At 43.0% G+C, this 27,298-nt stretch overlaps 1 protein-coding gene across 2 annotated transcripts in view; it reads right to left on the reverse strand.

Moving 5' to 3' along the window:
* Positions 1-27,298, reverse strand: part of SUFU (SUFU negative regulator of hedgehog signaling) — a 98,560-nt gene that overhangs the window by 39,473 nt on the left and 31,789 nt on the right. For both annotated transcript variants that reach the window (XM_032694632.1, XM_032694633.1), the window contains exons 4-6: positions 6,865-7,007; positions 4,316-4,401; positions 2,133-2,205 (exon numbers count right to left, since the gene is read on the reverse strand). In XM_032694632.1, the coding sequence (XP_032550523.1) occupies positions 2,133-2,205; positions 4,316-4,401; positions 6,865-7,007 (302 nt within the window). The remainder of the gene's footprint in view (positions 1-2,132; positions 2,206-4,315; positions 4,402-6,864; positions 7,008-27,298) is intronic.

Below are 27,298 nucleotides of genomic sequence, written 5' to 3' on the forward strand. Positions count from 1 at the left end.
CTCAAAGGATGTTTCTGTCCTATTTTCCTCTCAGCATGTGGGAGGGATGCTCTGAGGCTCTTATAAGTCATTGATCCCTTTTTAAACGAGCCAGAGCACTGCAGTGTGACCCGCAGAGCAGCAACCACAACTCAGGAAATTCAAATCAGCTTTATTCTCTTCTGAGATATCTGTTAAACAGAAGCAAAGCACTGAGAATCAGTGCAGAGCTGGGGACCGACAGGGATTGTTTGACAGTGCTGCCAGAGAAATCTGAATGGCCTACAGGGAAGCCTTGGCTGAACAGAAAACAGCCAGTCGTTGCCACAGTGTTAATTGCCGACATCCTGGGATGACATCTTAGTTGGGATCCATTCTCAGCAACTCCGAACAGAAAGTACAGCTGCTGCTGCCAGGGCTGGGTTTAGGCCTCAACCAATTCCCACAAGAGACAATGCAGCCTCCAAACAAGCTCTGCCTGCTTCCCAGGCAGACAACATGCTTGCTGGCTCCGGGAAAGTTGTCCATTTTCTCTGCCTGCTCCCTCCCTCCCCTCCACCTCTCTTCCACTGCTGCCTTTCTGGTCTCACACACCCTGTACCACCACTAAGAAAATAACACTTTATTCTTTCCCCACTAATTAGAGCAGGAGGCACATGACGTGGCTGAACCCAGCCTGGCACAGCCTTGCTCCCTGCACTCAGCAAAGGCTCTTTGCAGGACCCAGCAGCGGGTTTTGCCCTATGAATTCCCAGGGGCTGCAGCAGCAGAACAGGAAGGAGGTGTGCACACACACACCTGCACATATGGACTTCTGCAAGGGCAAGCAAGAACAGAAACAGGAATGTCTTCAGTGTGAAGAAGTCCGGAAGGACCACAGACATAGCAGCTTTCAGCAGCAGGACGCACTGGTGAGGCAGAGGTACTCTTCATTTGCCTTAACTTGCCTTGGCTGACTCAGATTCCAGTAAGCTGAGCTATTTTTCATTTACAGTAAATTGAAGAAAACCCTGTTATCATTAGGAATCACCAGTGTGCAGAGAACAGAAACACCTCCAGGAGAGGAGAGGGCAAAGTTCTGAAGAGCCTAAAAACTTTATGGGTCTTGCAGTTGTATTAGCTCCCATACTGTGGAACATTTGCTGAACATTTTTTTCCTGTGTTTCTCAGACTGGGGTTATTTTAGATGAACAAGTCCTTAAAAACAGTAAAAGTAGAATTTGGTTTTGTTCTTAAGCTTTCAAAATAAAAGATGTTGTGAGGCAACTGAGGGTAATCAGATGCAGACATGCAGACCATGAGCAAATGCAATAGCTTGTACAAATGTGCACATATGCACGTGCCCTACCAGGCTAAGCCATAAGTTCTCTGTTAAAGGCAAATACTCAGTGATTCACTGAAACACAGCCAGCACCACACTGGATTTGCCTGTGACCCATGTACTCCAGTACCATAACTACGCTGAAGGGATGCAGAATTGTCCCCCAAATACACAGAAGTCCACAGGAGAGTAACCTCTCCATAGAGGTCCTATTCTGATCTTTAAATGTCAGAAATTAACTTGAACTCTGAAGAAGAAGGTTCAGTATATCTTCCTGCATGGATTATTAATAACTGCATGTGATACTTTTGGCTTCCCATTATTTCTCAGACCACACTAACTACTTGGCCTCAGGTGTCATCCTATGGGAGTAAGCAACACTATCACATTTGCCGTGAAAAAATAGGACTTAGGTGGGTTTGAGTTTTTTGTATGTTATATCACCTTATGCTTGCATATAAAAGAAAGGAGGAATTTCCTGATGTACCATTTTAAAATATTTTATTTTTCTATGTTCTGTCATCTTCTATTTTCCTCCTTTCTAAAACATCCAGTCCAAATCTTACCAATTTGTTTCACATAGGAGATTCTGTTTTCCTGGTCTCCCTTCTCTAACTTTTTTCCTAGACCTGCCATCCACCTAGGGCTGGACATGTGTTCTCTTGAACCACCTCTGAGAGGGAAAAGAGTTTCTAGGACTTTTACAGGATTATTGAAAACACTGAGAAGATCAAAGCACCTTTAGAGAAGATAATAGAACTGTTGTATATCATTAAACCAATTCTCTCTGGCTACTAAAAAAGACACGACATTTTACAAACTAAAGACATACTTGCAGATGTGGGTCAATCTCGAATATTGTCTCCCCTCTTCTCATATCTGTTATCAACCAGGGGCCTCCAGCTCTACAAAGAAAGACAGATGATGAACCAAACAAGTCCTTTAGCTCCTTAGAGTCCTTAGAACTCCCCAACAGGGTCCTCAGAGTGGAGCTGTACTGGAAGGAAGATAGGAAGTTTAAAACAAACTTAGAAGCCCCTTTATGCTGTATATACCTCCCATAGCATGCATTTACCCTTTACATTTCCCAAATACTTAATAAAATTACTTAATACTTAATAAAGGCCCTCCATGACCTAGTGGTTAATCTGCTTAGTGTCTGGCACCAGCAAAAGTTGCAGAGCAGTCAGGACTGGCACAGGTTATCATGCCCTGTGCAGGCCAACTTAGTCATACAAGACTGAGCTGGGTTTTAATCTTTACAGGTAACTGAATTGGGACTGAGAAGTCCAGTGTAGCCTGGGTCTAAGACAGATAGGCAAGGCATGAGGTCAAGATTTATAACTCTATTACGTATCTAAAGATAGAGCAGGGTCCCAGTGGGACTGCACTTTTTGCCGAGATCGTCAGTCAAGTTCGGTACCAAAAAGAGTTTATTGCTCTGATAAATACCCTTGCAACAGGCATTTTGCTCAGTTGGTACTTAATGGCCAGGTACTCAGATGGTTCAGGAAAATCTTTGTTTTCATTTCATTAGCAACAGAAGTTGGAAGGGTCAAGATGTTTCCTGACAAAGGTGATAGAAAACAGGTTACTGTGAAGATGAACTACTAGGAGACTTTGCTTTGGGTCTCAGTGCAGCCAGACTGCAGAAGTCAGCCCTAGATGGTGCTTTCTTCATTTGAAGTCAAAACTTAAGTCTCTTGGAACTGCCATAAAAAAATTCATTTTTTTCATGAGACACTTTCTTATTGCAGTCAAAAGCCCCCTCCTCTGGCCCAGTCTGTGTTAGTCTGCTAAAGCACTTAAGAGTGGGAGCAAGAAAAGTTAATGTTTTATAGTTTTTCAGATGCATCGATAGCCACTCTTTTTTCACATCACTTTGGAAGCTGTGAATTATTAACTGCAGAGGTGTGACCTGCTTCAGTTCCTCACTGGGATTCAAGAGAATTTTACTGTGACTCCACATCAACGGCTTAGTAGTTTGCATCTTTGCCTTCAAATCGTGCACATTTGGGACTTATTTTATCCTTGGAAAGGTGCTTGTTCCACAGCACAAAAGCCAAAACCCAACATGAGAACAGACTGAGGAGAGGGGTGCTATATCTGCACTGACTTAGAGGAACCAAGGGAGCTTCAGAAAGTGTTTATTGTCTTAGGGACCCAGAAACAAAGCTTGCAGCTGGACAAATACACTCTACTCTAGGGCATTTGCATGAATTATCTGCACTTGTGCCTAAAAAGGGAAAAGTTCAAGTTTAAGAAGTCCAGCTTTTCCAAATAATCGATCAATTCAAGGCTATTGTGACACTAGAGAGTGTACTATTGTGCCCAAAAACACACATACAGAAGTATTTTGTTTAAAAAAATGTCTTTTGAGCTACAATCACATGGCAACAACTTCCACTGAATTTAAAAATATTTAAACAAAACACCTGCAAGCCAAAAAGGCTTAGCTGCAACCTGGCACCAAATAAAGCATCAGCATATCATTTACCATTTAAACCCCATCTCCTCCATAACCCAACAGCATCTTTGTTATTTCTCCCATGGCAAAACAATGGACTTCACTTGCATGAATGCTCCTCCTGTTGCAAATTGGCCCACCAAGAGTGGGACCAGCTTGAGTGTGACTTTCTCACTTTCAGACAGTACCCAAGCTTTGTAAGCCAGACCCTCTCCTTCCTTTCTTTTGAACTACACAGAAAGGTCACCAGTAACAGTTATCCCAGCTCTCTCAGGAAGAACCAATGAGAAAACCCTGGAGGCATTAGAGGGAGGAAATTAAGCTTTCAAGACCTCATTCTGTTTCACCCTGAACATGTGGACTTCCACATGCATTAATTTGCCATCTAAGTGTCTGTGCGTGAGAACGGATTTGCAATGAATTCCCATCTCTTGCTACAGCACAGATTAAATAAGTGTCATCAACAAGTTAAAGACTGTTAATAAAAATAAACAACTGAATAGTTCTCTATGGAAATGCTCCCCTATATGGGCTATATGACCACTTACACTGGGACAGTCCGAAGCAGTTCCAAGATCCCTTGGCCGTTCCACTGCTGAGCCGCATGCAGTTCCTCCGTGCAAACCCCAACAATCTGGAATAAATACAAACAGAGATACTAAATTGGATGGGAACCATGCAAGAACTGTAGAGAAAATATACCACATGGTACTGGATCAAACAGTACAAATACAGAGAAGCGCCATTTCTTTAATCTAACCAGATGAGCTAGGACAAATGGAGTCTGAGACAACAGTGGGATTCTGCAATTCCTTACGCTCTCTCTACACTTACCCTGTGAAGCACCTCAGTCACATAACAATCTTTCACAGCGTGTGTGAACTTAACTATGAGGATGGTCTGGTGACAAATCAGGGTTTATACACTAGCCTGCTCTGACTTTTCAATCTAGTCCACACAAGACAGGACTGAGCAAGACAGGTTAGGGTCTGAGCACATGCAAACACTGCTCTTTCAGCCAACTGCTAGGAGCCAATGCACGAGCAATCGCAACCAGGCAAGGGACTTGCTGCCATACGGGATTGCTTTGGTGCTCATAAAATCCTTGACCAACTCAGTTTGATGACTGGTTACATCTTACCCAGCACCATAAAGTAAAGCTGCTTACACACCACATAATCCACTTGTCACTGCAGGCAACTGCAGACTTCTGCCTTCCTGTATAAGGCAGGATGTGTTTGCTTTTCAGGATAGGAGCTGCCACACTGAGCCATACCAGATGTCTCTCTCACAGCAGCTGAGATCAGCCGCTTCAAATGAAGGGGTGAAACACCCTTCAGCTGATAGGGGAAGGCAATTTCTTCCTGCTTTATCAACCTCTGGCTTGTGCCTTTGAGCACAATGATTCACTCGGAGATGAAAAATTATTTTACCCACAGCCTTCTATTTTCTTCCTCAATATTCTAAGCCTTTTCCAACAACACTGAATTTTTGGTCAAAATCTGTTCAATTGATGTTTTATCAGAAAATAGGAAAACTAACAACTGGAGAGCAGCAAGCAGAAGTGCACAACGTGCCTCTGCTGCAAGCACGTATCTGCACTGATAGAGATCTGTGTGGAAAACCATCAACGTCAGCATGTACCCAGTTCTGCACACCCTACCTCCCATGCCCCTTGCAGAGCTCACTTTCTCAGGATCCAGCCCTTGGAGATGCATTTCATCCCCACCCATCTCCCAGGCTTCCTCCATCAACAGCCTGAATCACCCTTGCTTCAGGACACCCCTCCCTGGGCCTTCACTCAATAATTACACATAAACAACAAGATTCTAAACAGGAAATTATTTTGTGTTCATTCTTTGCTTTTTGCAATCATTTATCCTCATGGGTCAAAATAAATCCATAACAACAAGCATCAAACAAAGGGGAAAAACAGGTCAACTGTATGTGTTGTGGAAGCTTAGAGTCCAAGGGCCTCAGGATGAAGCAAGTTGAATGTCCTTTGATCCAAGACAGCTGGGCACTAAAGAAGAGATAAGGACTAACGCAGCACAAACTGGAGAGTCAGCCAGGAATTGCCCTGCTTAGCTTGGCACTCTGCCTCTCCTTCCAGGTCCCACAACTCACCTTTCATTAATTAATCAATCTCACACCTATTTCTTTCTTGTTGATAAAACACAGACTTTTGGGCACCTCAGAAAACTCAGGAAGTTCTCTGCCCTTGCACAGCAGTTGCCTTGTCCAAGTTTGTGGTAACAGAGGTTCGCCTTACATATTGCAAACTACAACCAAAGACAAATGGGAGCAACTTGAAGTTTAAATTGTAAAATACAGACACTTGCATTTTCCCACAGGATGGAAGCTTTTCTACCAAGCAGGGAGAAATTAGCAGTTGGCATGAACTCTTCCACTAAGGTTATTAACTCCATATGCAATTTAAAAGTATCCAAAGCAGCCTCTATCTAAGAGACATCGCTGAGAAGAAGGACTTTGGGAAAGCAAGCAAACCTGTTTGGCCACAGAAGCTCCTCACACTGAACAGCAGGGTTAACTCACAAGGGATTTTTTTAAATATTTTGTTTGTAAAGCAAACCTGGACATTTTTTAAACAGTAGATCAATGCAGAAAAACTCAGTTTCTAAAGAATCTTTGTGCCAGTGCTGCCATTAAGTACTGCTAAAGCAGCTCCAAGCTCTTCCTTTTCTGGAACTCAAACCAATGGATCAGTTACCGATACTATCATAGAATCAATTTGAATTTATCTTTACATTAGTTTTTAAAAGTGTTTTGCTTAACATTTTTTCCTACGCTCACATTTGAAATATCAGAGCAGTAATCTAATATTCATTTTCAGATGGGGTGTAAATCTTCTCCCTATCTCAGGACCTCTGTCTTGAGAACTGCATGTACCGTTGCTCAGTCCTGGTAAAATGCTTACAGAATATCTCCAGAGTAACAGCTCAAAGATGAGATCCACGGTAATTAAATAAGGAAGAAAGCTGGAAGACAGGATAATAAACATCTAACTTATCCCAGCTCAATGCAAGGTTAGCTGCATTCCATGCCCAGGAGGTGGCAGTCAGAGCCAGAGTCATACCTGTAGGAAAGTAACGACCCCAAAAGGAGTCTGCACCGGCTGCATCTGAGGGTCTTCTGTCAGTAACATATGCTGGATTCTAGATTCACTGTTGTCCAGAGGGCTATGCCACGATACATGGTCACCGCTGCAGAAGGTGTTTTCTGCAAGGAAGAGGAACAAGAAATATTTAGTCTGTGAAGTCTGTTAGAATATTCCTTCTGTTGGCACCTGCTCCTGACCACTGTCTGGCAGGGACCCCAAGATGGCTCCAGGACAGTCACTGGTGGCTATTCACAGGGACTGCCTCCAGCCACCTCTGCTGAGTCTCTGAGTCACCTGAAGCAGGAGTGGAGTCTCATTGAGCCATCTGAATTCAAGCACTGTGAATTGACCACTCTTGAGTCCTGTGGCAAAAAATAGTGTCCTACCTTGATATTAAGCCAAATACAGGAATACCAAAAAATAAAATTAGTCTGTCTCTCATTTACTATTAGTCTCCTTCTGTAAGAGGGCACAGAGAGTCATTAGGCCATACTGGGTGCCCATGGGACAGCGATTCATACTTAATTTGCAGCTCTAATTTGCCACTGAGAAAATATTCTGAAATGTGAATTAAACACAAATACTACTCTACTATATCTAATAAAAATCCATATTCTGCTGCCCAAATTGTGATGGTCTAAGTCAAAATCACTGTCTCTCCCAATTGTCTGGTGGCTTTGGTGCAGAATAATTAATATACTCCTTCTTTCTCAAACCAGTGAGAAAACCAGTAGGCTATACATTTCACTCTATGCATGCATCAAAACAAAGACCCAGATATTATCCTTCCTTCTTCGTGACTGTAAGCATTCCTTTCTTTTCCTTCTCTCCTACTCAGAAAGACAAAACCTCAGATAATCCCATGTTCCACAGCTAGTGCATGCCAGAAGGCACACCAGAACCCATCTGTGTAATGCTGCCCCATCACAGGAAAGGTTAATGCTTGCTTTCTGAGTGAACTAGAAGTAAAACAACCAGCCACGACCATGTTCACGCCAATTAAAGCATGTTCCATTTGCACACAGTTTCCAGAGCATGTGTGCAGTAATGCTGCCCAGCCGACTGCCTTGTTCTCGGGTCTTGTGCTTGCCCCATTCCAAGTACAGCTTTTATAGCACATACAAATAAACAGCCTGGAATCCATATTCTGCTTCTGTAGTGCTCCAGGGATGTACAGAGTACTGCCCATCTTCCTCCAAAGTCAGTGTCAGGCACAGTGCCCCTCTCCCTGACCAAACTCATCGATGAAGGCAGTCCAAGCTGCTGTCCTGACTGTGGCCTCTCCCAAGGCCACACTTACAGGACAGTGGGAAAGGAGGCCTTGCCCACCAGAGGAGGACTAGGACTTCTGCTGCAGACTGGAAAATGTTAGTGGTTACTTGAGTTGCTGTCTGTCAAGACTGGGGCATCTTACATGCTACTGACTGGGATCCAATTCAAAGAAATGCTCTCTGCCTTGCAGCTACGAGCAGATGTGGTTCTGGATCTTCACCTAACCTTCCCACACCACATACCAATAGGACATCTCTGAAACAACTACAGGACTTATCTGAGAATCCATGACAGCTTCTGCAGCAGCAAGAGAGAAACAGCATTTGCCAGTAATTGCAGCTTTATTCCCAGTCACATTAAACAACACACACCGAGGAACTGGGCGCTTGCACACCATCCATCGTGCATCAGCACTGCCACGACTGTGTGCACGCACTTGTGCAAGGGCAGCAAGGGCAGGATGCTTTGAGGGAGCCCTCAGCAGCAGGCAGGTAAACTAAGGAGAGTTCTCTCGGAGTTGCTGTCGTTAAAAATACTCGCAGTTGTCTCCTGACGAGCCAACTCGTGCTCGCCCACTCCTGGGTGTAATGCAGAGTGTCCTGGACAACTCGGAGTGTCTCCACTGGGTGTCCCCATTGGTGTGGGTTTGAACATTTAACTATATATGTATTTTCAGATTAATTTCCTGGACAGCTCATTTGATTAAGAATTTAAATAAACTCTAAATACCATAAGGAACTTGGGCTGAAAAATGAAGCATGTAACAGAAGTGTTGTGATAAGTAAGGGAATGTTTTCCTTAGTTAAAATTAGGGAAAAAAGAAAACATAGTGAATGCAAGCTCCTTGAAAGAGTTTATCGATATGTACACTAAATTACATGCTTTCAGCTCTGTGACTGAAAGGACTGGTTCAGATATTACTTTACTTTTAGAGTTGAGGAAATATAAGCAGACAAATGAAAATATGATTCTTTTTTTTAGTATCAAAATCAGATTAAAGAAACAGTACTTAGAATGTTGGATCTTGCATATTTTCCAAGTTATGTGGAAATGTGACTGATTAATTTTTTTTTAAATGATAAAAGCCTCTCAGTCACAGTTTTCAGGAATGAAACAAAGCCACAAAGAGCTTATTCTTGGGCCCTGTCTTTATACCACAACATTTTGCCCATCAAATGCTCACACAATTCTATGCTGATCGATCGCTGCGTTTCACTGTTGGTGCTGCTTCTGCTGGGAAAGCCCAGCCCGTTTAGAGCAGGTTTTCAAATGCAAATGTCTCTGCTGGAAACCCACCTGTTTATGTCCATGTGAACGCTGAACACTTACAAAATCTCCCTCTCCTTTGCATGCACAGGAACACCACAAAATTCACACTGACTACTCAATTAAATCACACACACAAAAAATTCTGCAAATAACATGAAGCCAAATTGAAACCTGTGAGAGTGCAAGAAATTTGGAATTACAGTCTGGAATTCAGCTTTTCACTTGTGGCATTGTCACCCATGTGGAATGTAAGATGAGCTCTTGTACAGAGACCATTGCAGCACTGAGAACAGCCTGAATTGCAGGACTTGTAGCCACAGAAACTAAGAAGTTACAGAAACAAAGGACTAGATAACCACTTTCTGTTGCCTCATGCTGGAAACAGGGACAAGCATCGTCCCATCCCACCTTTCACACTCACGTTTTCAAAACAGAACAATCAAAATATTTTCAAGTACTTAAGTTTTAAACAATGTTTTAGCTAGAAAATCTTGAAGTTTTGATAGACGATTCCTCCAAAGTAAATTTATAATGAAATTTGTGTCTTTTACAAATGTTGAATTAGAACTTAAAACTGATAAATCCTCGAAGTCATCACAGCACAGATGGATGTGGAAAAGTCTCCTGTGGCTTTTGTACCTTTCTATAATTTGCAATGGTGTCAATAGCACACTGTACAACCTGCCTTTCATTCACAACATGTACCATGTGCTAGTATTTGTGACACGGACGCAGGTGTTTTCGTAACACCAAGAGGTGGGTAGGCACAGGATACGTGCACTCACCTCAGGTATGTGAGGAGCACAAACACCCTGCAAGGAGCAACACATTTCAGGTAGATATGGCTAAAGACAGCTCCTTTTGTTCCCAAAAATGCATCCCCACATCTCCCATACCATGCAGACTGACTGGAGAAACAGCCTGCCATCTCCAAACTGATTTCCGAGATCTCTGCTTTGCACTGCTATGAACCCAGCACCTGTGGCACAGTTTCTTACTGAAGCACAACAGATGTTAAGAAAGTCCTTTTGTACTGTATTTATTAATGAGACAAAATGCATTTGCATCCAGGATCCAGGAAAAGCTGAGATGGCCTTCAGTGTTTGCTGTGAAGAATGATGGGCTTCTACTGAACAAGCACCTTCTCTACTGTTCCAAAAAGGAAACGATCGGTCTGGGAGCAGCAAATGCTCAGACTGGTGTCATTTGCTGCTGCAGGTTTCTGCTTCTTTGAACTTCTGTGTTATCTGAATCCACAGCAAAGCCAAAAAGAGATGTGACATGTCCAAGGAAATAACTGTATATAATGGAAGGAGTTTGATATATTCATGTAATAAATAGCAAGCTTCAAAGCAGCTGGTGTGTTCCCATGCTCAGGAGTAAGGTTGGAGAAGACTTCTATGAGCAGGAAAACTAGGGACACTCTTCTCTGTAGATGGACCCATCATTACCTAAGGAGGAAGGACTCTGACCAAAGTTTTTACTGCATCTGTGGCATGCACAAGAGGACCCTATCTAGGTTCACTTGTGTCTAAGGTCCAGTGTGACACATCTCCACTCTTCTCCACTGTAGGGGCAACAGTGTTTTCATTTGTCTGCTCATTTTCACAATCCTTTAAACACTAAGTCTCTCCAAGAGCTCTACCACTCTGTTACGTCTGACACTGGCCAACGGGTTCAAACACCGTTAGGGTGGCACAGTCAATCTTGGAGGCATGAGAACACCATGACTGCATAAACCTCATCTTAGATGAACACAGCAAAAACAACAGTCATCAGAAAAAGTACCAAGACATGACCAGGGAATTGTTAAATCCGTAGGACAGGTGCCAAGGCACAGAAATGATCTAGCCATCAACAGGAGAAATTAAATAGCCAGGGAACTGAAAAAAAATATGTTAAAAATTTGAATCCAAATTATTTTAGTGTATGGATAAATTGGCAAATCCTCAGGAGCAAACTAAGACTCTGATTTACTGCATACAAGCTGACTGCTGCTGAATACTTCTGTCTCATGGTAAACCTGAGGTGGCTACATGTTCCCTCTATGGAAGGAAGAGCTAAACTAAGCTACTTTATCTGCCCCAGGATAAATTCACTCCCTTCAGCAGTTACCATGAGAGCATGGGATGTGTTGTAAATAGACAGGCTTGCTCACAGTATCCTCTGGGACATTTGCACCCTTCCTGCTTGGAAGGGCCACTAACTAGTCTCGAACCCAGCAGAGCAAGGTGACCCATCCTCACAGTTTTGAAACTGGTTCTTTTTCTGCAAGTTTGTGTTTTAAACAAAAACCACTGATTTTTCTTTCCTTCTGTTGGAGAACAGTGATTCCATGAAATCCAACTGCTTCATAGGAAAACTTGATTTCATAAGAACTCAATAAGGAATTCAGTAAAATATTTAATTTCAAACTTACTATTTTATTTCATAATTTATAAAAGCAAATCTGAAGCCTCTCTCTAGCTCTACAAAAATGAAAAGTCTCTAAATTTGCCATAGACCAGCTTTTATACTATTCTATTATGCAAAAGCAGCATCTATAAGACAGTTATACTAAACCACTTTGTTCAGCTACCCATATTTTGAAGTCTTTAAAACGTCATTATTAATTTACTTTTACAGCCCATATAAAGCAGGTGAGGTTCCTTCATGCAGCAACGGTCATAATTCAGCTGCACAATCCCTCCTAACTTTACTACCCAACTGCTTTATAATGAGAACTGGGGAAATAACTCAGAAGGAACCACTGCACTATAGACTAGTAAATTTTCTTTGTCTAACTTTGCTTAGTATTTTCTCAGAGCGCATTCCTCCTCCCTCCTTTAATTTGACTAAATATAGCTGATGCCTAAAGAAATAAAACCAAGTCCTATTCTTGGCCTCAAGATGTTTTATAAACAGTGTGAGGTATGCAATCTATGCTCAAGAGGTGTTACTTAGCTCTAGACACAAACACTGACTACTTCTCACTGTATTTTCAATTTCTTTTTTAAACCTGCCAGTTGGGCACATATGGCATCCTGCTAGGAGTCCTTACTCCCTTAACTGCCACAGGGAGCAAGTTGAAAAGAATGGCAGAGGGGAGTACTGGGAGCTAACAGAGCTGCATCCAAAAGCTGGATGCATTGGGCTGAAATTGGGTCAGGGAAATCTCCAGTGAGCTGGCTACCCTGCATGCAGACCAAATGGCAAATGGGCATCTGGGAGTTAAGTATCTTCTCCTGCACTGGAAACTTAAGAAGGGATACAAAGAGCTGATGCTGTTCTACCAGCAAGGTGACAGCAAGGGCCTTTCTCCTGCCCATAAGGACATGCATGGCCTGGCATAGTCCCCAGACTGTCTGGCTCTGGGGCAGTTTGGACTGCACCACCCTGGTTCATCCAAAGGCCATAAACTTGCCCCTTCTGATATGGTCACACCATGTAATTCTTTAGATAAATTTTCAAATTAGGAGCATAGATTTGTAGCCTGACTTCCTCTGTATCTCTTCTAAGACACCTCCTCCTTCCAAATGCTAGCTAAAACTGGCAACAGAGGGGTTAAACTGCCCTGACTAATCAGTCAGATAAAACTGCCTGGACAGTGTGTTACAGGTTAGGAGGTGATACTGCATAGAGTGGGAGAAGCCCTAAGTACATTAACTGCTAAGTGTCCTTGGTTTTAGGAAAACAGCTTCTCTATTGCACTCATATCTTTCAAAAGCAAGTTTTTATGTTCCTCCTGTTTCTAGGGAAAGCCAGGCCATTATTACAAGGTCACACATAATATTCAGGGATATGTGCAAAATTACAGTTTGTCCTGTTTGTCCCCCTGAGACAGCAGGGCTACCTGGATCACCTCCTTGAGGGAGTGACGTTGCTTAGCTATGCTAGCACAACACTGGGCAATTCTCTGCTACCTTGGTCTAAAAATTAAAACCCCAATAAATTTGCATGTGGCACTGGGGATGCTGGCACGCAAACAAGATGACTACATCCCTCACACGAGCCAGACCTACATTATCTGCATCACTCAGCAGCTTGAAAACTCGCTGCTCTAAGGGGTACAAACACGCATTTTGTATTCGACCGAGAGATCTCAGCTAAACTGCAGGCAGCGAGTCACAGATGTCAGCCTGCATAACTCAGACAAATTCTGCATTTGAGGGCAAAGAAGGATTTTAACTCCATGACTTATGGGTGCAGGAATGTTAAAAAGGCCCCCAGTGATTTCCTGACCAGCATGACAGTGATGCAGCCAGACGTTTAAATTGAACGCAGCTTATCCAATACTTACAGAAACAACGTAATTTATTGCATTGCCATTACCCCATGCACAGTCTGGATAATTTATTATATAAATGTATTTTCTCCAACACATTTTTAATCTTCAGTCTGGCTTTGTTAAAATAAGTAATCTGGCAATCTGTCGCAAGTAAGATTTGATACTGTTTTTCAGTACCATTTTGCACACTGAACAGCTAAAATTAATTGTGAGAAACTAGGGGCAAACACAAGAGTCCAATGCTGAAATGTATTAACTATATTTTTCACCACAGCTACTTAATGTATTTCTAACTAGTTCAATAATGGCTATAAGCATGTATGCAAAGATGTTAGCTATAATAAATAGATACAAAAGCTAAAGATGAAAGTTGTGTTTAAAAATCTCAAAGTTATACTGTTATTGCAACTCATTAAATAGATAGAAATTTTTAAAAAACAGAATATAAAAGGAAAAGACTTTATTCAGACTCATTTGCCAGTCACGTTAAATTATGATAATTAATGCTAAATTCAGTCTGTCTGCTTAGTTTCCTAACCTAATAATTGGGATATAATCTGTGGGGCCCACTGGCAGTTAGTTTAAAATTTTGTTTTCAAGTCAAGATGAACATGTTTTAAGAATATACAAGGAATTAGCAGAATCCAAGCCATGATGTATTTGCATTACATTTAAAAAATGCTTTTCCTCTATGTTTTTCTTTTTGAGTTCAGTTTTGCTGCCCCATAGCTCCTGCCTGGGAAATAGGAACTGCCCCAGCCCTGGCACTCCAAAGAGGTGCAAATTCACACACTGCTGCTGCCTGATGCAGACATGCAGCATAGACAAGATGCCTTAGGAAGAATTAAATCCCTGGAGTACAATTAAACAATAGCTCCACTGCAGGGATTCAAATTGGGCTTTTAGAAACAAGGGACCTAGGCAAAAGGTTCTTTTAAAAAAAAATAGCAGGGTAAAACTCAGATTATCACTACTGTAAGGACTGCTTGACCTCTGAGGTTTGAAGACAGTTTCAGAACGCAGAGAAGCGTGATGCAAATTTTTTTTAAAAAAAATTGTTTAGCAGGTTGAAAATACAAAATTGGTTACTGCACAGCTCCAGGGTGTTAAATCTGGAAAATTATCAGGCCTACCAAAAAGCCCCATCAATTTATGCAAACACATAAAAACTTATTTGATCACTTAATTCTCCTGGACTGAAAACCCAATAAAGAGCCTTCCACACCTACCCAGTATGACAAGGTGATTCCTCACTTCTGTGTGCCCTGCTCAGAGCCATCACCTTACTACTGACAGTGAGATGGTGGAAAATGTGTCTCACTGTACTGCAGTTTCCACTGATGGAGTTGCAAATAATACTTTTCTTATCACAAAGTAGATCCCAGGCACCCAGATGCCTCATGTGACATTGCAGAGTGCAATATTTTAGCCAAAAAAAAAAAAGAAAGAAAGCTTCTGTACAATAACCAAATTGGTTCTGAGCCTCCTCAGTCTTCTGTTTTTCAAGACATTTCTTTCCATCCCTTACGTATCTGCATATCTGGCTTGCTCCTTCTCCCTGCCCATTGCTATGTGTGTACACAATTTCCATGACTGCAGACTCTGGGAATTTCTCACACAGCCTCCCAGGGAGTGACTCCCATGCCCAGGGCATGCTCCCACCCTCTGTGAGCAGTGGGCCTCCTGTCCTCTCCCTGACTCTGTACAGTCCTGCTCCCTCAGCCACTTCCTCCCACACTTCCTCTCCTCCCCACAACTTCATTCAGCTCCTCCACTCTGCTCCTTACAGCCTGCTCCAGTCCTTGCAGTTAGTAGAGGCAGGAGCTGGCATCCCCTCAGTATAAGCACTGCCCAAGGCAGGATGCATCTCCCACCTTGCTTTTGCAACAACAGAGTTCTCACCTATCTAACAGATTTATGTGCATGGATCCCTCCCACAGGGAGGGAAAGCTGGAGGAAGGCACGACAGCATGAAAGGACTTACCTGGCATTGCTGGGTATGGCAGAGAAAGAAAACCAACACAGATGTGAGTTGCTCCTTGTGAGCCCCACTTAAGTTTCCTCCTCCAAGCTCTTTCACCTCTATACCCCGTTACTCAGACCCATCTCTCTTGGGTGCTGCAGGGCTGGGCTGCTTTCACCTCCTCCAGTCTTCCCTTTACCTTCTCCACGCCCCATCCCTGAAACCTCAAGGGAGCAGGAGTGATGCACTTGCTAAATTCCGACAAAGACCCTTCCACTTCTGTCCAGCTGTGCTGCCACCAGCTTTCTGCATCCTTCACCTGAATAAGATGTGCTTTGCAGTTCCCCTTCAAAGGATGGTAGTTATGTCTTCAGTAGTTTCAGAAAGTGAATAGCCTGAGGATGAAGTGGAGGCCCAGGAGCAGGAAAGGATATTATACAGTAGGATGTCCTGTCAGATAAGGACTCAGCTTAAACAGGTATTTAGTGACAGTTTATTTACAGATCATGTGGTCCTAACGTGGCCAATCTGAAGAGATACTTGCCTGTCATTTAAAAACCCTATCCTGTGTTCTGAAACATGAAAGCCTGAACCTTTCCCAGCCAGATGCAACTAGAACAAAGACTTGTACCCACTGCATTTAGCAACCTTTAGGTGTCCTCAGTTAGGGAAGAGAATTGCAGCAGGTTTTCAACCTTTTTTCCTTGTCGTTGGACTCCTACATACTTGCACAGGTGCAGGGCTCTGAGAAGGGAGGATGTTTAGATGGACACACAAGCACCATAAGCCCATACAGTCACTTGTGATCTTCCCCTAGATATGTATCTATACGACATTCCTGCTGAAGAGTTTTCAAGGAGCGTGAAAGGGAACCAAAGGCAATATCTGCTTCTGAAGAACCCAAAGAACATGCAAGCAACTCCGTTTAATAGCCCTCATAACACAGACATCTGACAGAGGGACAGCTACACTGCACTAGGGTATTATTCCCTTTAGCAAAAATTACCCAAGAAAGGGCAAGAAAGGGGAGATGGTCTGTGAGAAAACATCCACAAAGTTATCACATCATAACCCCTTCAGAAAAGAGTTCTGATTACCCAGGCATTAGTTATGGGGCTTGTAATGGACAAAAGGGCAGAGGTCTTTGAGAGAGCACTGTGGCATTTTTCTCAGTGGTTGATTATTTTCCCTTAAATTTTCAGGAATTTAAAGCTTGCACAGGCCAAACTTTTGTTTTACTTTGGCAAAGCAGGAGGCTGAAGGGCAGGAAACAGAGGAACTTTGCATTCACATATACTTGCGTAAAACAGTTATGCATTGAGCTCTATCCACCACTATTACAGTAGTATAAGAGAAACACACTTAGTCCAAGAGTTGTATTTATGGTTCAAATGCAAAATGGCCAGCCTCTTTATGGTGCACCTTTTGAAATGCCATCCCAAATGTTCTGAGAAGACTCAGAACTTAAGCCCCTGATTTTAAACCAAAAAGCACAGGAGTCCACTTTTCTCAGGCTCTGGGCTGCCTGCAGCCTCTGAATATACTTTCCCAGTTTCTCTTCCCCACCAAGAACAAAATGCTTCCCCTGCTGTGCCCATTTGCTGCCTCCTGGCTTAGTAGGCTGCAGAGGATCTTTGCATCTGAGGCTTTCAGAAGACAGTCTGTAATGAGCTCCGCACACTGCCACTCTCACAGGCAGAGTGAGTTAGTCAGAAAGCACAGTTTGAGCACCACTTGCTGCACAGATCTTCAATAGAATGTGTAAGAAGGTGGATATGTAACAGTGAACCCAACTTCCAGCTCAGTCCAGTCTTCTTTACAGTTTCATCTAACATGGGCTTGGCAGCTGTCAAGGGAAAACACAGTCCTTTTCAGAAGGCTACTCAGTACATGTAACCTTCAGACTCTCCTCTGTGCATCCCAAACAATTGCACACAGGCAGTGAGAGAGGATGCTCCTGCGACTGCGGAACAATCCCTCTGTGTTGTGGCTTTCAGCTCCTCCATAGGAGGAGGCAACACTGTTCTCTGCAGAAGCTTTTAACTACTAAAGCGGCTGCTTCCGTTTCCCAGGAAAGGCCGGGTGGGACAAAGACCTCATATATAAGAGGCCAAAGGACCTCACAGCAGCAGGAGGGGGAGTTTTCTGCCTTCCCCACGCTGTTTCCTTTGTCCTGAATTCCTCCTTCAGCACAGGGGACAGAGCCTTTGTCCGAGATTGGACTGACCATGTGCAACTTCTCCCCTGCCTCCTTATCCCAGGATTAAGAGATGCTCTTCATAACAGGGCTTGCTGGTCTCCATCATGTGGATTCCTCCTCACCCTCCTGCAGCAGGGAGGCTCCAGGCAGGATGGAGAAAAGGCTTATTTCTTTAGAGAGCTCAGCTCCCCTCCCCTCTGATGCTGGGCAGAAAGCATCAGCAAGATCAGTCCTGATCCTGAACTGCAGCCCCTCCAGATGCATACCTGCTAAGGGCCAGCACCCCGGCATCCCAGGGTGTGGGGCCTGCTGACTGTCCCTCTGTCTCTTTGGCTGCTGCAGCCCTGCACAGCCCTCACACAGCTTCTTCCGGGCCTCTGTGTCAGCTTCTTTCCCCCCTCTCCCATAGCAGCTCAGGTGCAATGTGAAAGCTAAACCAACTTGTGCACTTATAAGTGTAACCATGTATCAGAGTTAAAAGTCTTGCTGCCCTGTCTATCCCTGACATTTAGGAGCAGAGCCAGGGCACATGGACTGATGCAAAACAGAGAGAGACAAGACAGATTTTCGACTCCCCCACACCCCCCTTTTTTTCTCCCTTTCTTTTTTTTTTTTTTTTTTTTAACAAACCAACTGAATGAACTGTACTGAACAGCTGAAAAACAACCAGCCAAGTTCAGTTCCCAGGCAGGAACAGGACATGAGTTGACAGAATTAAAAGGGACAGCATCAGTTGAAATCCAGCCAACTCAAACCAGGCCTAAACCTACTTTATCTAAATTGCAGTAGCAGCTACAAACAAGCCTTCTCTTTCAGGCTGCACTGAGATCCCTCACTTACTGCCTAGAAATACTATGCAATCAGTAAAGCAGTCGGGGAAGACAGCTTTCCTTCTATTTCAACAAAGTCTTTTATAAGGAACAAAGACTTTCTGTGCCTCTGCTCCTGGCACAAGGTCTCTCCACGCCTTAGTGTCAACCTATCCTTTGGGGCTGGAGAAGGTCAGAGACCTGTTTCCAGCCAAGAGCTAGAAATTGGAGAGACAACAGTGGCTTCCAAGGCAAGGCACAGGAAGTAACCCACCTGACCCATGAGTCCTGCAGGAGTGGAAAAAAGACCAAACTTCAGAAGATTAGGGAGGTGGAGAAGAAAAGGCTTTAATTTATGTTATATAGCCAGCTCACTGACAGTGTAACACATAGACTTTTCATCCTCCAAGTCAAATGAGAGTACAGATGTCCTTGGAAACTCTGGGGTTTTCAGTCATGCTTTCCTACTGCTGCACTTCTGACTGGGAGGAAGCTTGGAGGAGCCCAGCCCAGGTTCACATCACCACTGCTAACAAAGCAAAAGGCAATGTTGCACAGTAATGGTGCTGGTCCCTTCCTCTCATATTCCTGAGAGAGTGTCTTGCACTTTTTAAACCTGGCCAGAGGGCTGCAGTGGCTTTTTTATCACTGCAGAAATAGAAATTTTGTGGAGAAGAGATTTGCTGGTGTGGCAAAAGGGTCCAGCAAGTCCCAAATTAAGGCCACAGAGATGCTACTCACCAAAAGCAGCAAAAGCTAAATAACTGCCAGCTTGTGCCATCAGTGGCTGATGAAGGGACAGTGCTTGAAGGCACAAGGCAGAACTGAGCCTGGCACTAGGGTGCCTCCAGTATTGCAAAGGGGCAGCAGCCTGCCCATTCTGAACAGGAAGAGAAGTCAATATAACCAGCAAAATCTAAGGCCATGCAACTCCATTTATGCTGTCAGGAAGAACAGGGGTACACCACCCACGTGGTGGCATAACCACACTCAGCAGCATTCACAGCTGTGTTCCTGCTCTATGTCCTCAGCTAACCACCCACACCTGAAACCACTCTGACCAAAAGAGGACTCACAGAGAGGAAGGACAGGCCACCAAGTGTGTGCTAGTTCACAGCCTGGGAAGTCTCAGCCATGGCCAGGGCCACTGCAAAGTTCCTCTCTTACGACTGGCAAAAGCCTGTGCCTCAGCACCCACTAAGAAAACAGAGGTGGGTGTTTCCCTTCCTCACAAGTGAGGATAAGAGCACTGGACTATGAAAGTCCCACAGATTAGTCATACAAACTGACAAATAATATTAAACTTTGCCAGCCTGCAGAGAGGGGCTGTATTAATTTAATTTAGGGAACCCAGAAGCACCTCTGCATGCTGACCCAGGCACCAGTCTCAGTGTCACCAGCGCCAAGATCTGTCCTCTCCATCTTTTCCAACTGAAAAGCTCCCTCCACTGAAGAGCCTGGGTGTTGCAAACAGTCAATATGGGTACAGCTGGTCCTTACAGACCCCTACTAATGGTTGGCAGGACCACCTTAACGCTTAAAACAAGTGTGGGAAATTTAAAGTTTCTTGAGAGGAGGGAAAAGAAGAGCTATAATAATGAGTTCCAATGAGTTCTGCTGGACCATACCCAGTCACAGAGAAAAACCAACATGGATTAGAGAAAAAAGTTTGATACCAAAGACTAAACAATAAGAAGGCTTCTTAGGACTTGCTATGTCAGGAAAGCGGGTAAGACAGAAGCTGCCCCATTCTTCAACAGCACTCAAAGAAAAACACAAAGAAAGCCACACCACAACACTAATGTTTCTCCTCTGAGAGCTCAGGTACACAGTCAAGTCAGCATGGGTTAAAACTGCACGCACAGGTTGAGGTGGGTGTGAGACTTGGCTCTTGTGCTGCAGGAAGGGTTTCTTGCATCTGGCACTGCTCCTGTGCCAGCTGAGGGGTGCACTCACACAAGGAGAGCAGAGCTGCCACAGTAGGATGAGCCTCATCTGGCGGGACATGCAACAGGAAACCAGCATCCAGCATTGGACAGGGCAGGGCACAGCAGGGCAAGCACACAGTGCCAGCAGGCAAGTTCCAACCCTTGAGCATCCTGAGCAGTAACAGCAACAAGACAGTAAGGGTAAATCTGGTCCCAGCTTCAGTGTTTTCCCTGCACAACCCTGGGACAGTATTTCAAGAGAAGATGCATTTATGTGCTTGTGGAACGTCTGCTCTTAGAGTCATCCTTTCCACAGACAAAAACATTTTCCATGAGGTCCCCTCAGTGTTGTCTGATTGACAGCTTTGCAGACAGATGCTTCTCTCTGGATTACTTGCAGTGCTGCATAAGATTTATTTGTGATCTACAGTAGGGAGTAAAAAGGGTCAGGTCCATCTGCAACAAGCACTTTGCTGCAATGCTTTTCAAGACTATTTACAAGAGTTACATTTGGCAATTCCCTCCCTGACAAATTCAGAGCCGCCAGCCAGCTCTGGAGGAAGCCAGCAACAGGTTTGAGACCAAAGCACGAGCTTGATAGCTGCCTGTCGTGCCCAGCACATCAGCCAACCATTCTGCACACCAGCAACCGGTTTGTTTTATCAGCCAGCACATTATTTGGTACCGGTCACAGCACGTACGTCCCAGCTGGAAACGAGGGGATGTGACAAGGCTGGCTTAGGGGACGAGGGGAGGGATGGGAAGCATTGGGGAGATGGGCTCACAGGCAGCAGTATTAGGAGAAGGGGATTTGTTGCAGCAGTGCAGGACACAGAGGGGCTAGTGCACAAAGACACAAGGGACTAGGCTTGATCCGAGCTGCTGCTCACAGAACAGCTTGTTTTATGGGAAACATCTAAGAGGAATTAGGCTAAAACCCAACCAATTTCTCATGGACCACTGAATAACTATCAGATGATGAGAGCTTTTGGCCATGACAAACTTGGGTTAAATTGGAACCAGTGACTTAATGTTTCCATACCCCTTTGCAGAATAAGGGCACGCAGCCTGCACACTCGGGTGAGTCCTGTTCACCTACGGCAATTTACTGCGCTACAGTTTCAGTGTTTGCGGAGCAGAATTCACTACGCAACAGGTTCTGCTGAAATGAAACTGATGTTGATTTATACTTTGTAGAGCTAAAAAATGCAGTTAATCCCCCCCCTTGTTTTTAATCTAAAATCCTGGAATACTACGGAGGAGCCAGGGCCAGCTCTACACTGGAAACGGGTCAATATTACAAACAGATGATAGAAAAAATATATATATTTTACAGAGCCATAGCAACCAGAAGAGAATAATAAATCAGCCTGGGGTTGGGGAAAAAAAAAGATAAAGGCACAGTCAGGGAAAAATATATATGAATTACTGGGAGATTTTATTTGGCTTTAGTCATCCTACTGGGAAGAAATAAACACCGTTTTACAAACAAGCTAGACAAGCTTCATTTGTATTCAAGGAAGCAAGAAGTTTGTTTTGGGCTTGGAGTTTGGTTGTTTTGGTTTTTTTTTCCTTTTTACACACAGAAATTGGCCTGTGTCAAGAATATTTGAAAATATGTTTGCAAAGAAAGAGTCACTGAGGCTATTACACTGAAGCTTTCTGGACTCCAGAAGATCTGAAGATGAGGCCTAGTGGTTACGGCAGGGCAGCAGGTGTCAAGTTATCTGCTGGCTTAATGGCTGCATGTCTGTGACCCCAGTCAAATCACTTAATCCCACTGAGCCCCATTTTCAGAGTAAAAGTTATAGTGCCTGTCAAACATGAAGTGCCTCTGTGGCTCAGACTAAACTGACTTAAATCAGATGAAAACTGCTGAATAAGAAGAGCACATCTATACCTGCAGTCCTTACAACTTCTGAATTGACCCTTGTTTAAAAAAGAAGGGGGAAACTGCAGCATACAGAGATAGCATAACAGCCCCAAACTGATGCACTGGGACATCAAGCACCTGGGCAGGAACAGTGTGTGTGTGTGTGTTTGAGTGTGTGTGGTCCCTCAAACTGGACACAAGCTGTCATAAAATAATTTCTACCTAAAGAAAGTATGACATGTCAGAAATTACTGAGGAAAGCTAGATGTACCCCATTTGGGGCTTTCTTTTGAGCCTGGTGGCCAGCTGTGCTGCCTCAAGGCACTTGCAGGCGTCAGAACCATCCTCCTTTCCAGTTTTGGGAAATTGGCCCACAGACTTGAATCGTGACAGAGGACAGAAGCTCACGGATACTAAGTCCCTACAGGTTTCACAGAAATAACTAAAGAATAAGAGAATATATTTCATTGCTTATACTCTGAAAAGGGAAATCCTCACCATGACAGTGCAGAAGTGTCTGCAGGGAAAAAAACCCCACATAACAAACCAGCTACAGTTAGTTTGGTCATTGTTTTGACCTGTTGTTATCAACATGTATAACTCACTATGTACCTACTAGAATTGGTTGTCCAATCCACTTTTCAAAAGTAATAAGTTTTCTAAGGAATAATTAATGTAATTGTCTCCTGAAGTAATCAGCTGAAATCTACCTTAAATTGCCACTGTTGAACTTAACATCTTGCATGCTTACTTTCTTTGCCTGTACATTTGGTTACTACTGTTTTGCAATCCCCAAGACACAAACAGCTTCCTACTACTGATTAGTCAAAGATTAAATACTAAAATTCAACTTTTAAATTAGTTGAGACATCAAACTCACATTTAAATATCTTTCAGTGCACTAGTAATCAGGAGACTATGAAAAAAGATAAATTATATATTTATGGAAACACAGAAAATTATATTTAGAAGACCTAGTCATTCAAGACATAATTATAATGTAAAGGAGACTTAAGAAGTCTCCCACTTTGCCCTCACCTAAAGGAAGGATCAGCTCTTCCTGACAAATATCCACGAAGAATAGTCTGACTTGTTCTCAAAGGTATGCAGCAGTAAGGAATCTGCAACTATTCAGTGCTTCACTGCACTTGCCATTTGAAAGTTTTCCTAATGACAAACCTTAAGCCTATTTTACAGAATTTTTCGTATTGATAAGTCTCTCCTATCCCCAGTAGGGGATTACTTTATTTATTACTTTGCTCCTTACAGCAACCTTTTGCATGTTTGAAGACTGTTCTCTCATCTTCTTTCCATCTTCTCTTCCCTAGACTAAACAAACATAATTCTTTTGATCATTCCTCCACAGGTCATATTTTCTAGACCTCTGGATCATTCTTACTGGTCTCCTCCAGGCTCTCTCCAATTGGGATGCATTTGACTTGAAGCCTTTCACCTAAAATGAGATACAGTGCTCTCTCTTTCTCTTGCAGTGCCATCTATCATATGCCATACACAGAACATTTCTATTTGTACATCAGAATAATTTCACTTCTATCTCTCAGCGTGAAGAGGATGTTGGTTTAGGTATAGCTTATTGGTGATAGTAACTCCAAATAGTTTCCCTCTCCTTTCAGATCTGCTGCCTTTCCCCAGCTGATTTCACTGGATTACTTCTGTCAGGACAGGACCTCACACCTGTTGCACCTCCCTGCCCTTACTGCACATTGATACTTCAGACTGTTTCTGTAAGTTGTTGGAATTCAGGCTGTTCTGAATTCCAGCCCTCTGTGCCATAGTGCTTTGCTGTGTCTGCAGATTTCATCAGGACACTCTGTATTTCATCATCCTGGTCAATACCAAACTGCATGAGCTCTACAAGAGATTTTAGAGGAATCCAAACTCTACACAGCTTTTGTGGTTGGTGACTACACATTGCCAGTTACTCAGTCTAAATATCCAACCAATATTGTATCCATCTCCTTTACCTTTTATCAAGATCACATTTCCTCAGCTCACTCACATACTTGTTAGAAAGGACAATTAAAAAAAAATCTCACTACTAACAAGGTAACCAACATTCACTGCTTCCCATGGTGCCTGGTACTTTGTCACAATTAATTTGTTCTGATTTAATCTTGATAAATCCATGCTGGAACAACCTTTTTTTTTTTTTTCTTTTGCATTTTGGGGGTTTGTTTTTGTTTGTTTGGGGTTTTTTTCCAGTATATTGCTCTCAGGGCACATATCAGTCAGGTCCTTGAAAACAATCTAAATTTACCTTACAAAAAAAGTGTAGATTTTAATTTCAGAAAAACACAAACCATAGTCTCTCTATAGTGAGCAAGTATTGTAATACTGCAGTACCTAAAGAGTTAAGCTCTGGATAAGCTTTCTTTAGGCAAAGCGTTTCTTCTTTTTCATTTGAATTGAAGTATAGATTTGTTCTACCATGAGATATTTCGAGTATAGCCACGAACCATGACAAACTAAGGTCATTGAATTGTGCAGTTTCATTTTCAAGGTTTGAGGGTTCGGAGTTTTTTTAAAACTAAAAATAACAGAGTTGGAATTTGTGGTCATGGTCAAACAGTGATAAAATTAAGAACAGATAAAGCCACAAATAAAACTTTTTGAGACTTTCAAGCTTAGTTTTGTTGAAGGAGGGTAAGTAGTGCCCTTTAATCAAAAGCACAAAGCATCAAGTGCTTGTTACAGTGAACAGAGAAGCCAAGGCTCAAAGAGGTTTGAAATTCAATGCAAAAGACTGCTTTTCTAAAGCACAGCCACAGTGCAGGAGAGAGAGAAACAAAGGAATGCAACATTCATTTGCCTAGAAGTGTTTGTTACAAAAATACACCTCTTACAATGAGATATACTTTGCAACTGCAATACACAGGAATAATATTTAGGACAGCAGTAGCTGCTAGATGAGTATTCAACTCGATCGTCACCACCTGAAAATGCTCAGGCTCAGCAGGAGTATAACTATACCTTACTCTCCCCCAGCTTCAACTGGACTCAGCAAAGCACCTCTATGATAACTAAAAAGTTGGCTTTTATCAAGAGATAAGAATTTAGCTCTTAGCATAGCTTTCAGAGTAAACAATCTTTTGACATGCGAAAGTGCTTGGAGCCTATCCAAAAAGTTTCTGCCGGTGTTATTCTTTTTCTTACATCTTGTTCAGGGTGGATTCATAAGCATTAGTTGTTTCAGTTCATCAAATGTTTTTAAGGCTACTTTGGAGTATTAAAGAGACTCCACAGATATTTTTTTTCAGCAACCAAAGAGGACAACGTTAAGGTACATACACCAGAGTCAAACAACTCTTGTCACTGTTTGACAAATGCTTAAAGTGGTACAGTCAGAAAGAACTTGAGCAAAAAGAAACCTTTCATCATGTAAAACAATGCTGTCGTGCCACAGCCTGCCTAGTGCCCAACGGGCTTCAGAAGAGCCAACCTTTCAAATACTTCAGAGTTTTAAAGTTTTGACATCTAAGCAGAGAAGTCCTGTAAAAAAAAAAAAACAAAGAAAAAAGATGACGGTAGAAGCTCACTTGGCTTTTCAGAGTGAAAATGTCAAATTAGGGGAAATCCTATTAGGCCAAAAAAACCAAACCAGTAGCACTGCTGAGGAATAGGTGCCTGGTTACCCAGGAGTGATGCAAGGGAGAACATGGGAACTGCTCTGGAGATTGCCAGCCTCAGAGGTGACAGCTTGTGGAGGTAAAGCAAAACAAAGTGGGACACAATACATGTAGCAGAAGGATTCGGGACTCTGAAGAGCAATGGAGTGAGAATGCTTTGACTAAATTAAAGCTTACTGCACCTAGCTGTGGTCAACTGGTATGGCCCTGAGAGATCAAGAAGAAACACAATAGAGTATGCCCTATTACAAGTCTTAGTTTTAAATGCACCATCTTGTCAGGATTAAGCTTGATGTCTTTAGAAGATTTGAGTCTGAGAAGGTTCTTATTCAAAAGAGACATATGATATCCAATTTGTACTGAAATAAAACTAGAGCTTGTTCACTTGTTACAACAGCACACAGATTCCCTTTTTACAAGGCAAGGAATGGTTGGTAACTCTTGGTGATAGCACAAAGCTGCTTGCTTAAGGGCATAAAGCACTATGGAAAAAAACCCCCCAAAACTCCCACACTTCTGTAATATTTTAAGAAGCCTCTGCAGGTCTCTTGTCCAGCCTGCCTATTTGAAGTGGAGCCATCACCAATGCTAGATCAGGGCCAACTTGGCTTTTTTGAACCAAGTTCTGAACATTTTCGGAAACAGAGATCCAGCATCTCTCTTATAAACCATTCCCTGTCCTTTGCAACCCTCCTTGTGCACAAATTTTCCCTGAAGCCCTTCCAGGGCCTCCCACACTGCAATTCAGAGCTGTAGTCCCTTGATATATTATCTAGGGCTTGACCCCACAATCTTGTAACTACTCTCCCAACAGCTGTAGGCTCTGATTAGATCACCCTGGCCTTCTCTTCCCAGGCTAAACTGACTCTGCTCCCTCCAGCTCTCCTCATAGCTTATGTGCCCTAGGACCCTGACCACCTTGGACTACCTCCAGTTTTTCAGTATCTCTTAAAGTTGAAGGCCCAAACCAGAATACAGTATTTTAAGTGAGACCTCCCCAGTGCAATGTCAAGGAGTTAATAACTTCCCTTAATCTGTTGCTCATGCTCTTCCTAAGGTAACCCAGTATGTGGTTTGCCCATTGTCCAATGAGTGTAGTGTTGGCTCATACCCCATTTCATAGTAAAAGAAAAAAGTCAATTTATGATTCATACACTGTTGTTTTTCATAATGCAAATTGAG

This window comes from Chiroxiphia lanceolata, chromosome 8 (assembly GCF_009829145.1).
Source record: "Chiroxiphia lanceolata isolate bChiLan1 chromosome 8, bChiLan1.pri, whole genome shotgun sequence".
In the NCBI taxonomy this organism is placed as follows: domain Eukaryota; kingdom Metazoa; phylum Chordata; class Aves; order Passeriformes; family Pipridae; genus Chiroxiphia; species Chiroxiphia lanceolata.